Source organism: Syngnathus floridae, chromosome 2 (assembly GCF_059516105.1).
Source record: "Syngnathus floridae isolate MCC-2025c chromosome 2, RoL_Sflo_1.0, whole genome shotgun sequence".
NCBI classification, from domain to species: Eukaryota; Metazoa; Chordata; class Actinopteri; order Syngnathiformes; family Syngnathidae; genus Syngnathus; species Syngnathus floridae.
Window position 1 is genome coordinate 1,753,043 of NC_142414.1, and position 13,375 is coordinate 1,766,417.

Consider the following 13,375-nt stretch of genomic DNA (forward strand, 5'->3'; position numbering starts at 1 on the left):
CCTTGACAAACTTTTTGGGAGAATGCGTTCTTTACTACATACGATTCCATCATCATTTAATTTGACTTTCTTTCCAAAACGCTTCTCAATTTCTCAGTTCACACATCTTCTACATGTGTTACTGGTTCTCCAGTTTTTTCTCTAGTTAATTATCAATCCAAAAGCTACGTGTTTCTTTCTAACATTCAACCTGCTCAAAATCACTCTTTCATCAAAGTCGCTCTACTAATTTTCTATAGTAGTCGCCAACGACTTCAACCATTCAACCTCTCATTCAGGCAATCATTCATCAATGCTCATCATATGCATCTCACACAGTCTCCAAAAAGGAGTCATACTATCACATTGGTCCCAATTCATCCAAGCTCACCACACAACATTCATATATCATTTTCAACTCAGGTTTCCTGGTAGAACAATCCACCAGTCCAAAAAAAACTTAACTAAAACAAACAACTGGCAAATTAATCTGAATTTTTTCTTTGTTTTTAAATTTGAAGAACGCAATCTCTCAGATTTAGCTTGCATTTAGAATTTTGTATAATCTTATAACACAACCAATCAATTATTCCTATTAAATGAAGCACGGCAAAATCTTAAATTCACAATTTAGCTTCTTCCAATTCCTGAAAGCATGTTCTGTCGTTTTTTTTTTTTTTTTTTTCTTTCTTCGAATTTCTCATGTGGGCTCGACACTTAACATGCACTAGTGTGGATTAGTTTCTGCTCGCAAACAGATTTCTCTCTTTTCCTCTCATTTTTTTCTGTCAAATTGTTTCTGTTCTGCGGTGTAAATTGAATAGACAACAGTCTAGCAAATTTCCTTATACTAAAAGTTTAGCCAATCTTCATCAATTTGGGACTTTAACTTTAACTTTAACACATACGCACACACATGCACAGCTCTCGCGTGCGGAGGGTAGGTCTCAGCAACAATGATTCGTCACAGGCTGGCCATTTCCTGTGGTCGATCATGAGCTGGTCCCTCCCATGCACACGAGGACAGCACATTCTAATTTTATTTATCTATCTTCTAGAAGCAAGTTGCTTTTCTTTACCACTTGATTTGCATATTTTAACTTTAGTGTAACACAATTTGATCTCTAGTCATTTGTAATTTGCCACCTCAAAAATATTATTATTATTATTATTATGATTATTAAACTTCTCTTGCCCCTCGCTTGAGCCGCGGCTTGAGCTGCGGCCTTGCACCTGCTCACAGGGGCCTTATTGTCTCCTGGTCTGACAAACACTTGTGACCTCATCAGTTTTCATCTTTCTAGCTTTTGTCTCTTGAATTCGTTCTCATCTCTTTGTGAAGATTTCAACCACACTCTAGCACTTCTACCATTTTTTCCACATTTCAAATTTCCTTGTATTCCATACATATTCTTTCACTTCAGCATGTATTGCATACAATTAAGAAATCTACTTGCCATGAACTTCTCATTTCAAAGAAGAGCAGAGCAAGAGATTTACCGTTCTTTTTTCCCATCTTAATTTCAGTAGTTTAAGGTTTTACAATTTTTTTTCAATTTTTTTTTTCTTTGAGGATCCTCAATGCAGGTTTAAATTGACCTTTCAACAAATTACTAGCCTGTATTAATGCCGTGGATCAATGCTAGAACTGCTATTTAGTAATATATCCTACCAGTCACACACTCAATCACACAAGTTATCCCTGCCTACGCGAAGTCCTCCTTTTAAAAAAAAAAAAAGGAGCTGCTTCATCCAGTGAGGGGACTCTACAACACCCCCCACCTTCCCTGGGAACTAAAGACAACAGTCCTTGTCCCCAGCCCTGCCAACGCGAAGTCCTCCTTTTAAAAAAAAAGGAGCTGCTTCATCCAGTGAGGGGACTCTACAACACCCCCCACCTTCCCTGGGTACTAAAGACAAAAGTCCTTGTCCCCAGCCCTGCCAACGCGAGGTTGTACTCTTTAGAATAGTGGTCGTCAAATAATGATCCACGGAGGTACTGAGATTTTAAAACAGTTTGAGAACCACTGCTCCAAAAGAGACACCTCATCCAGAGGGGGACCCCTCTACAACACCCCCTCCTTCCACAAAACTTACTTTTTCCTGTGCACTTCTACCTTTTTACGCGTTTCACAAACAACAACACAATCACACAACTTCAGGCCTTTAACTTACTTGTCCCCTGGTTCGTTGCACTGCCGGATCCCGTCAATCCACCTCTGTCAGACGAAGGCAGACCTAAGATGCTGGCCCAGCGAAGAATTCTCTTCCCAGGACTTTCTCCTCCAGGTCCTCTTAATGGACGCTGGCTTGTCGACAATGCAGCACGTCCTCCTTCGTCAGCCAGATAGCGGGTATGAGGGATCCCGGGTTTCGGCACCAAAATGTTAGAGATTTGCTCACTCCAACTTATCTTGCAAGAACCACACGGGAGACAAGTAAGTCCTTTTGGACACCTGCAGGTGGAGAGTCCATTCGTCGCTGTGCGTGCAGCGATGTTCGAATAGAGCTCTGGACTCTCCTTCCTGCAAGAGGATATTTATTAAGAGAAACAGAGTGGGGGTTGAGAGTTGACAGGTTTGGTGAACCCCCGGCCTCTGGTAAGATCAGAGCAGGGGGTGTTTTACGATGTTGTGGGAAACAGAACAACTTTGATTGCTTCCTCTGCAGCTGGTCAATCAAGCAGAGAATGCAACCACTTTATTTTACTGCGTTGTGAGAGCAAGACAAGATTGGTTAATCATTATAGTCTACATTCCAACATAATCCTATGATAAAGATACTCTGTAAAACCCTAATAACATTCTTATAGTTGCAGAGTATTAATGTTTTTTTCAGCATAAAATTATGGTTCAGGTGATTCCATGACATTACTTGTTGATTAACTTCTGAAATGTAATAATTGTATCCATCTGGCGAACAGCATCTCTGTGTGGTGGTTAACTGTCTTGTCCTCATCAGTTCATCCTGAATGTGCGTCTGGACTACCGCCTGTCCTTCTTGCTGTCCATCTTCAAGAAGCAATTTGTGGACGTCTACCCGCTGGCTGATTCTGATTCTACCACCAGTTTAGAGCACACAGGTGCATTGCCGCTCACGAGGGAAACAGTGGGCAGTGAGTCTGAGGGTGTGGCTCCAAGCTAACTAATAATATCTGTTCCTGCAGCTGCCATCAACCTACAGCACATTGGAGAGCAGGCTGAGGCAATGTTCGGAGTTGGGTACGTCATAGAGGACTAAAAGTGTAAATTTGTAACTTGTGTCCAACCGTTGTGTGTGTTTGTGTGTGTGTGTGTGTGTGTGTGTGTGCGTGCGTGCGTGCGTGCGTGCGTGCGTGCGTGTGTGTGCATGCATGCAGAAAGGGGAACAGCATTCTTGAGGTGGACGACGAAGGCGGCCGCATGTTCCTGCGCGTCCTGATCCACCTCACTATGCACAAGTACCCGCCACTGGTTTCTGGAGCTCTGCAGCTGCTTTTTAGACACTTCAGCCAGAGGCAGGAAGTGCTACATACCTTCAAGCAGGTCACCCTCCCCTCCCACCATATATTTTGAGTGTGTTGAGGAAATGTTGCGCCAGTTGTAACGTAATGTTTTCAACAGCGCTATATAAAGTTAAAACCCCTCACCATTTCTTTTTTTTTTTTACACTTGCGCATGTCTGAAAAACAGGAATAAGGTAAGGTGCTGTGGTTAATTTTAGTTTTGAGTCGCCACCATCAACTCAAAAAGCCCCACAATGAAGCCCCGAAATGATGGAGGAGGAGAGAGCAAAACTGTGGGGGCATAATAAGTTTATAATACTTTGGAGGAAATTGATCACAGAGTAATTTGTATTTGATTATGTGTGTATTTTTTATTATTATTGACAAGTAGTGGGCGGCACGGTGAAAATTAGTTATCACGTCCGCCTCACAGTCCAAAGGGTGCGGGTTTGATTCCACATCCGGCCTTCCCTGTGTGGAGTTTGCATCTTTTCCCCGTACTTGCGTGGGTTTTATCCAGGTCCTCCGGCTTCTTCCCACATCTCCCAAAAAACATGCTTGGTAGGCCAATTGAGCATTCTAAATTCCCCATGGGTGTGAGTGTGAATGGTTGTTCGTCTATGTGTGTCCTGCGATTGGCTGGCAACCAGTACAGGGTGTCTCCCGCTGACTGCCCGATGACTGCTGGGATAGGCTCCAGCATGCCCGTGACCCCCGTCGGGACAAGGGGTACAGAAAATGGATGGATGGATGAATGATGAATGGAGGGGAAAAAATGAGCTACAATAAAAAGGACACGTGCATAAGCACCATATGTGGTCTATGTTTATAAAGTGAAGTATTGCGTTGAAAGGAAGGGTAAATCGACCCCAACATTGGCACTTATGTGATGAAACTGTATTAAAAATTAAATTATTCCCTCCTGAAAAAACTTTTAACAAAAACAAAAGATTTAACAGTATTTTGGAACAGAGGGCAGAATACTTACTGATGCCCACTTTTTGGGTGGAGTATGCTTGATTTGACGCATCAGCCTGACTACGTTGCGGAAGGATGCTATCACAATTTCTCTATTGGAAATCATTGTAAACACTATCGGTTAAAATGTACAAAAACAGCACGAAAATTTACCCGTGCATCTCTATTTATAACTACTTCAACGTATCACAAGGATTAGCCTCTTCGTGGCTGATTGTTGCCTCTCTGCAGCTGAAGTGGGTCACGTCATATTTCCTTTCATCAGTCACCAACATACATAAACACGACATGTTCTAAGAGGCTCTATGCAAGCTGAATTGTTCACGCGTCGTTAAATAGTGAATTGAAATTTATAAAAGTTCATTTGACTTACATTTCCACTGAACTCCACATATGAGGTTCCACCGCCCATCCGTAAATGAGGTGATTTAAACGGCCACACTCTAAAGCAGACCCGGGCAAAATACGGCCCGCGGGCCATATCCGGCCCTTTGTGCGTCTCTGTCCGGCCCGCAATCATAAATTACATTTGATTACAACTTAATAAATAAAAAAAAATCAGTGTCGTACATGCAATACAACTGTGCTGCTTTTATTTTGAAAGGCGTTGCACTTCCGTATACCGTGCGTGCATGTGAGCTGTGCCTGTAGGTGAACAGCGAGTAATGCTGCCCTCAAAATGTGTGCTGACGCGAAGAAAAGAAAAGTTGACAAGGAGTGCCGTGTTTTCAACAAGACATGGACTGCCAAGTATTTCTTTACAGAACTGAAAGGTAAAGCCGTGTCCCTGGTTTGTGGCACACAGGTCCTGTGTTTAAAGAATATAATTTGAGTCGCCACTACACGACCAAGCATGAGGAAAAATACAGAAATCTGTCTAATAAAGAGCGTGCAACAGAGGGTGATGCATTGCTAGCAAAACTGCAAGCCCAACAAGGACTTTTTATCAAACTTCACAACCACAGAGATGCAGCGGTCAGGACAAGTTTAGTAATTTCCCGCAAAATTGCCAGAAAAAGTAAGCCCTTTACTGACGGAGAGTTTATTAAGGAGTGCTTATTGGACTCTGTTGCACTGATATGCCCGGAGAAAAAGAGCGAATTTGAGAATGTGTCACTCTCCCAACGTATCGTAACAAGGCGGGTTGAGGACACGTTGATATGTTTCTATAAATTTGTTGTAATTCACAGTTTGAGGAAAAGTTAAAGAAGTTAAGAATAAATTGTACTGATTAATGATTTTTTTATTTTTCATGTGGCCCCTTGTAAAAATTAATTGGCCACCCCTGCTCTAAAGCTAAAGGGTCGGCCTCCTCATTCGAAGTCTGGTGCTGGCAATCTTTCCAACAAAATGACCCCCGGGCATTGTGACGCGGTCTGGGGCGAGCCTCCTGGCTGAGCTAGTACTCGGCTGACATTTTTGTGTTTGTAAATTTCTATTTTTAGTCACTCGGTTTCTTTTATTTCTTTTCATGCTAGAGACACTTTTTTGATCTATTTGGGGCTATTTTTTACCCCAGTTTTCTCCGTTTTCTATTACGTATTTTTATTACAACACATCTGTTGGGGCGGCACTACTAAACAAAGAAATGGGTTTGGCCAAACGGTTCCGCAAATCCACCATCTTTATTACTCGGACAGACTTTTGCAGTCCAAAGAACTCAAGGATGCTGAATGTTCCGTTGTTGGATGCATCAATCCACACAACTCATTGCACCATCCCCCGGCATCAGAACCTCAAAGAAGTGCCTGGTCAAATTTCATTTTTCAAGCAGTGTTTCCAGGTCTGTGGGCAAAGTCCTGCTTGTTCAAGGAGGAGTGTTTCAGAAATCTTTTGTCAGTATAGAGAAGGATTTGCCTACAGACTTCATTTCGGTGATGGTTCATTTCCCTCAGTCTATGGAAACGACGGACACAGTAAAACCTTAAGCTTGAGATGACAAAAATAATAAACTTCATTTCACTTTAATAATATTGCATGTCTGTGCACTCATTTTCACAGACTTAGCGTCAGTCTTTCTGCTGATTTTAGAGCTGTGCACTCTGTTTTCACTTCTTGTGGGTGTATTTTGCATCGAAGGTTCTAGCCAGTAGGACAGATCACATAGTTGTATCAGATAATTTGCATCAAAGGTGTTGTATTATTCTTGGGGAACACAATAATGTGTTAAATGCATGATTGCATTAGCTTACTGGTTAACTTGACTGCCGTGCTTCTTTACAAGATGTGTTCATAAATATTAACAGGAAGTGCCCCAACTTGAACAGAAAGTTCCCCAAATCAAACAGAAGGTGCCCCAAAATTAACAGGAAGTGCCCCAAATTGAACAGGAAGTGAATAGAATGTGCCCCAAAATGAACAGGAAGTGTTCCAAATCGGAAAGGAAATGAACAAGAAGTGCCCCAAAACTTACAGGAAGAGCACCAAATTGAATAGAACCGCTGTGTCCAAATTTGCAGGCTGCGTCTTCCAAGGCCAGTTCAAAGGCTGGGTCCTTCGCAGCCCTGGAACATCAGCCTCCGTGGACCGCATAAGTCGTGGCGAATTTGGACAGGCGGACTATCTCTGTACAAATTAATAGGCAGCCTCCTTCAATGTACAATATCAAAGTCAAAGTCAGCTTTATTGTCAATTTCTTCACATGCCAAAGACACACAAAGAAACCGAAATTTCGTTCCCCGCTGTCCCACGGTGACAAGACATGGCACACAATAGACAATCAAGTAAACAACAGCGTGCTGAATAAATAATGAATAAATAACACAACAAATAAATAAGAGGAGCAAAAAGGAGCAAGTGAGCGTACAGCAGACATTCCAGAAAATAGTGCAAAAGTGCAGCACGCTACGCAGAAGGGGGTAGCGAGTTTAGGGTCCTAACAGCCTGGAGAATGAAGCTGTTGGCGAATCTGGTGGTGCGGCAGCGCAGGCTCCTGTACCTCTTCCCAGAGGGCAGAAGGTCAAACAAAGAGTGAGCTGAGTGACTCACATCACTCACAATCATGGTTGCCTTGCGTGTGAGATGGGAGGTGTAAATGTCCTTCAGGGAGGGGAGCGAAACACCAATAATCTTACCAGCCGTATTCACTATGCGCTGCAGGGCCTTCAGGTTCTGGTCAGTGCAGCTACCACCCCAGACAGTGTGGCATAATTTCCGGTGCAACAAGGCCACACCGCCTGTGTCCAAATTCACGCAGCCTCCGACAACCAGCCCTCGAATTTGGCCTGGATTCTATGGAGATGGATCGTGAGTTAAGGCTATGAAAATGTGACAGCCAAAAAATTATGAACAGCCTTCATTTTGCTTTCCTACCCTCTTTTTGACGTTTATACGTCGAACCAGCTGAAGACGCCCCCGATTGGTCTAGCAACGACACGCCACTTGTATCTGTAACTTCAAAGTAAATGCTCCACCAGCTTTTTCATCTTCGTTTCCGACAGCTTGGGCGAGTTAACACAAAGTGTTAAATGCATTGCTGTAGTAGAGAGTCGAGTAATGTGGGCATCACGAAAGTCTGCTAAGAAACCGCTGTCACAAATATCTGTTTTAACAACAGAGTGAAAAGAAATGAGTAAATAAAAAGTACTCAAATGTTCCCTATGAAACGAATCTGAACGAAAATGCATTTCTAAGATACTGCTGGCTAAATGTCGATACATTAATCAGAAACCTGATTTATATGTGTAACTATTAGTCAATCCACTAATTCCAAAGGACACAAAACCTTGTATTTGAGTGCTTTATTGCTTAGGCGCTATGTTAGACACCTACTGATTTGATTAGATTTGAATTATTTCGGCAAGTACACAATAGATTTGTTAGAGTTCCATTTCACATTTGACATGACTTGATGAAAAGGGAAGCGGGTGAAGCAATCTCCTTATCTTGCCCTGTCCCGACTTCAACCAGAGTTTCAATGTCTGACACGCAATCTACGTTACTATAGATTTACCTGTGGTGCTAATACAAAACATCCATCCATCCATCCATCTTCTTCCGCTTATCCGGGGTCGGGTCGCGGGGGCAGCAGCTTAAGGAGGGACTCCCAGACTTCCCTCTCCCCAGTCACTTCATCCAGCTCATCCCGGGGGATCCCAAGGCGTTCCCAGGCCAGCTGAGAGACATAGTCTCTCCAGCGCGTCCTGGGTCGTCCCCGGGGTCTCCTACCGGTGGGACATGCCCGGAACACCTCCCCAGGGAGGCGTCTAGGAGGCATCCTGATGAGATGCCCGAGCCACCTCATCTGGCTCCTCTCAACGTGGAGGAGTAGCAACTCTACTCCGAGTCTCTCCCGGAAGACCAAGCTTCTCACCCTATCTCTAAGGGAGAGCCCGGACATCCTGCGGAGAAAACTCATTTCGGTCACTTGTATCCGGGATCTCGTTCTTTCGGTCACGACCCATAACTCGTGACCATAGGTGAGGGTAGGAGCGTAAATCGACCGGTAAACTGAGAGCTTTGCCTTTTGGCTCAGCTCTCTCTTTACCACGATGGACCGGTGCAGAATCCACATTACTGCCAACGCTGCACCGATCCGCCTGTCGATCTCGCGCTCCATCCTCCCCTCACTCGTGAACAAGACCCCAAGATACTTAAACTCCTCCACTTGGGGCAGGATCTCATCCCCGATCCGGAGAGGACATTCCACCCTTTTCCGATCGAGGACCATGGACTCGGATTTGGAAGTGCTGACCCTCATCCCGACCGCTTCACACTCGGCTACGAATCGCTCCAAAGAGAGCTGGAGATCACGGCCTGAAGAAGCCAACAGCACCACGTCGTCTGCAAAAAGCAGAGACGCAATGCTAAGGTCCCCAAACCAGACCCCCTCAACGCCTCGGCTGCGCCTAGAAATTCTGTCTATAAAAATTATGAACAGAATCGGTGACAAAGGGCAGCCTTGGCGAAGTCCAACCCTCACTGGGAACGAATCCGAATCACTGCCGGAAATGCGGACCAAACTCCGGCATCGGTGCTACAGGGACCGAACCGCCCTTATCAGTTGGCTCGGCGCCCCGTACTCCCGAAGCACCCTCCACAGAACCTCCCGAGGGACATGGTCGAAAGCCTTCTCCAAGTTCACAAAACACATGTGGACTGGTTGGACGAACTCCCATGCACCCTCGAAGATCCTGCTGAGGGTGTAGAGCTGGTCCACTGTTCCACGACCAGGACGAAAGCCACACTGCTCCTCTGGAATCCGAAGTTCGACCTCCCGACGTCCCTCCTCTCCAGCACCCCTGAGTAAACCTTACCAGGGAGGCTGAGGAGTGTGATTCCCCTGTAATTGGAACACACCCTCCGGTCCCCCTTCTTAAAGAGGGGAACCACCACCCCAGTCTGCCAATCCAGAGGTAATGTCCCCGATGTCCACGCAATGTTGTAGAGGCGTGTCAGCCATGACAGCCCCACAACGTCCTGAGCCCTTAAGAACTTCAGGCGGATCTCATCCACCCCCGGGGCCCTGCCCTGCCCTTACCGCCGGTGTCCACCAGCGGGTTCGGGGATTGCCGCCACAACAGGCACCAACGACCTTACGGCCACAGCTCCGGTCGGCCGCCTCAACAATGGAGGCGCGGAACATGGTCCACTCGGACTCAATGTCCCCCGCCTCCCCCGGGACGTGGGAAAAGCTCTGCCGGAGGTGGGAGTTGAAGCTCTTCCTGACAGGGGATTCTGCCAGACGTTCCCAGCAGACCCTCACAGAGCGTTTGGGTCTGCCAGGTCGGACCGGCATCTTCCCCCACCATCGGAGCCAACCCATCACCAGGTGGTGATCAGTTGACAGCTCCGCCCCTCTGTTCGCCCGAGTGTCCAAAACGTGTGGCTGCAAATCCGATGACACGACTAGAAAGTCGATCATCGAACTGCGGCCTAGGGTGTCCTGGTGCCAAGTGCACACATGGACACCCTTATGTTAACATGGTGTTCATCATAGAAAATCCGTGTCGAGCACAGAAGTCCAATAATGGAACACCGCTCGGGTTCAGATCGGGGGGGGGGGCGTTCCTCCCTATCACGCCCTTCCAAGTCTCACTGTCATTGCCCACGTGAGAATTGAAGTCACCCAGTAGAACGATGGAGTCCCCAGAAGGAGCGCTCTCCATCACTTCCTCCAGGGACTCCAAAAAGGGTGGGCACTCTGAGCTGCCATTTCGTGCATAGACACAAACAACATTCAGGACGCGTCCCCCCACCCGAAGGCGGAGGGAGGCTACCCTCTGGTTCACCGGGGTGAACCCCAATGTGCAGGCGCTCAGCCGGGGGGCAATAAATATACCCACACCTGCTCGACGCCTCTCACTGTGGGCAACTCCAGAGTGGAAGAGAGTCCAGCCTTTCTCAAGAGGGCTTGTACCGGAACCCAAGTCCGACTATGTCTAGTCGGAACTCTTCTGCCTCGCACACCAGCTCGGGCTCCTTTCCAGCCAGAGAGGTGACATTCCATGTCCCAAGAGCCAGTTTCTGCAGCCGGGGATCAGACCGCCAAGGTCCCTGCCTTTGGCCGCCACCCAGGTTACACTGTAGCCGACCCCTTTGGCCCCTCCCCCAGGTGGTGAGCCCATGGGATGGGGGACCCACGTTTCCTTTTCAGGCTGTGCCCGGCCGGGCCCCATGGGCAAAGACCTGGCCACCAGACGCTCGCCGTCGAGCCCCGCCTCCAGGCCTGGCTCCAGAGGGGGGCCCGGTGACCCGCGTCCGGGCGAGGGAAAACTAGATCCAATTTTCTTAATCATCATAAGGAGTTTTGTGAGCCATGCTTTGTCTGGCCCCTCACCTCGGACCCGTTTGCCATGGATGACCCTACCAGGGGCATGAAGCCCCTGACAATATGGCCCCTAGGATCATAGGGGCACGCAAACCCCTCCACCACGATAAGGTGACGACTCACGGAGGGGTAATACTAAACGTGAGGGAAAAAAAGAGAATCACAAGAAAACTGAATTTTGACCAGGATAACATGTGATTTGGATTACATCAGTGACAATAACAGTAAATAAACAATAATCTGAAGTTAAAAAAATGATCTGTATACAGAAATTATTTGAATACAGCAGTAACACTTTACAATAAAGAGGGAGAGAGAGAGAGAGAGAGAGAGACTTTATTGATCCCCGAGGGAAAATTCAGTGACCAGCAGTTAGATACAGAAACACACAGATAAATAAACAGATAGACAATACGAACATTGATAACATGTTAATAAATAATTAAATAGAGCAAATAAATAAATGAATAATTATTGGATCAAATAAATTAACAATGAACAGTGTCTCGACCGTGCACCCGCCCCTAACCCCGCACCGAACTTAATAAGTCTCACGGCATAGGGAAGGAATGAACCCCTCTGCCTCTTTGTGGAGCAAGATGGTGTCAGCAGCCTGTTACTGAATCTGCTCATGGATGGATGGATGGATGGATGGATAGTTAGCTGGATAGACAGACAAACAGACAGACAGACAGACAGACAGACAGACAGATAGATAGATAGATAGATAGATAGATAGATAGATAGATAGATAGATAGATAGATAGATAGATAGATAGATAGATAGATAGATAGATAGATAGATAGATAGATAGATTGGGTTGGGGCGGACGGACGGACGGATGAACGGATGGATATCTTTTGTATGTTTGTATTGTTCTGTTTTATTTCATTGTACTTTGAATAACATTTTCTGTTATTTCAAATATTTTAAATAAAAAGGATTAAAAAAGGGGAAAAAAATAGGTTGGACCAAGAGGGTGCTTTTTTCCCATCCAGGTCAAAAGGACAGGTGCATAAGCATTCCTTGTAAAGCATTACTATGTGTGCATATACCCAAGTACCGTATTTTTTGGACTGTGTCAGAAAATTTCTTACGGTCAGTTTGATTCCTTTGAATATGTTGCCATTCAGTTGAAAGCCCCCTGTTGAGCAGTCTTAGTGACCAACTACAGACCGCCCAAATATGATTCAAGGTTTTTTGATGAGTTTACCAAAATGCTGTCTATTGTGTGCATGGATTTTGACTGTGTTGTTTTAGTGGGGGATTTTAACATTCATGTTGATAATTTTAAAGATGGGTTTGCTAAAGAACTTTTAAATATTCTGGATAATTTTGGGCTTTCCCAGCATGTCACAGATACAACACATAACAGAGGTCACATATTGGATCTAATTCTTTACAAAGGTCTTAACATCTCCGAGGTTGTGGTAAATGATGTTGCTCTTTCTGATCACTACTGTGTCCTGTTTAAAATGACCACCCCTGCTAACCCTATGAAAGGGGAAGCAGAGGTAATCAGAAAGTGTCAAATAAATGATGACACCTGTGCATTATTCACCCAGGGTTTTACACTATCACTGACCCTTCCCTCGGCAACCTTACCATGGTTGCCGTAATGCTGGGAAGCGATGCGACCTTGTAATTTACTCGTCGTACTAAAACAGGGGTGCCCAAACATTTTCAGCTCGCGAGCTACTTTTGAAATGACCAAGTCACAAAGATCTACCCACTAAAAGAATATATATATATATATATATATATATAATTTTTTTCTTGATTTTGTAAGCACCATATTCTGTATTTTCCCCCCTTTTTTATGCTCTATGTTCTTTGTTTTTTAATCCTTTTCATGTAAAGCACATTAAGGTGCCTTGTGTGTGAAATCTGCCATGCCTTGCCTAAAAGTCACTTCGGAGTCGCATCAGCCACAAAATGCACAATAAAGAGGGACAAACATATTTAAGTCGCACCGGAGTATAAGTCGCATTTTGGGGGAAATTTATTTGACAAAGAACAGACATGAACCAGCAACAGCAGGCTAAACGATACGGTATGCTAATGTAACAAACACAAACAAGTAGCTGAGAACGTTCTGACGTAACATTAACAGTTATCCAAATAACTATAACATAAATAACACCTTCATCAAACCATCTGTGTC

The 13,375-nt window shown here is 45.2% G+C and overlaps 1 protein-coding gene across 6 annotated transcripts in view; it reads left to right on the plus strand.

Annotated features, from left to right (window-relative positions):
- The window catches only part of itpr3 (inositol 1,4,5-trisphosphate receptor, type 3), a 469,401-nt gene that overhangs the window by 282,154 nt on the left and 173,872 nt on the right, over nucleotides 1–13,375 (plus strand). For all 6 annotated transcript variants that reach the window (XM_088368417.1, XM_088368419.1, XM_088368416.1 and 3 more), the window contains 3 exons: nucleotides 2,941–3,061; nucleotides 3,146–3,200; nucleotides 3,338–3,503. In XM_088368417.1, coding sequence (XP_088224543.1) covers nucleotides 2,941–3,061; nucleotides 3,146–3,200; nucleotides 3,338–3,503 — 342 coding nt within the window. The remainder of the gene's footprint in view (nucleotides 1–2,940; nucleotides 3,062–3,145; nucleotides 3,201–3,337; nucleotides 3,504–13,375) is intronic.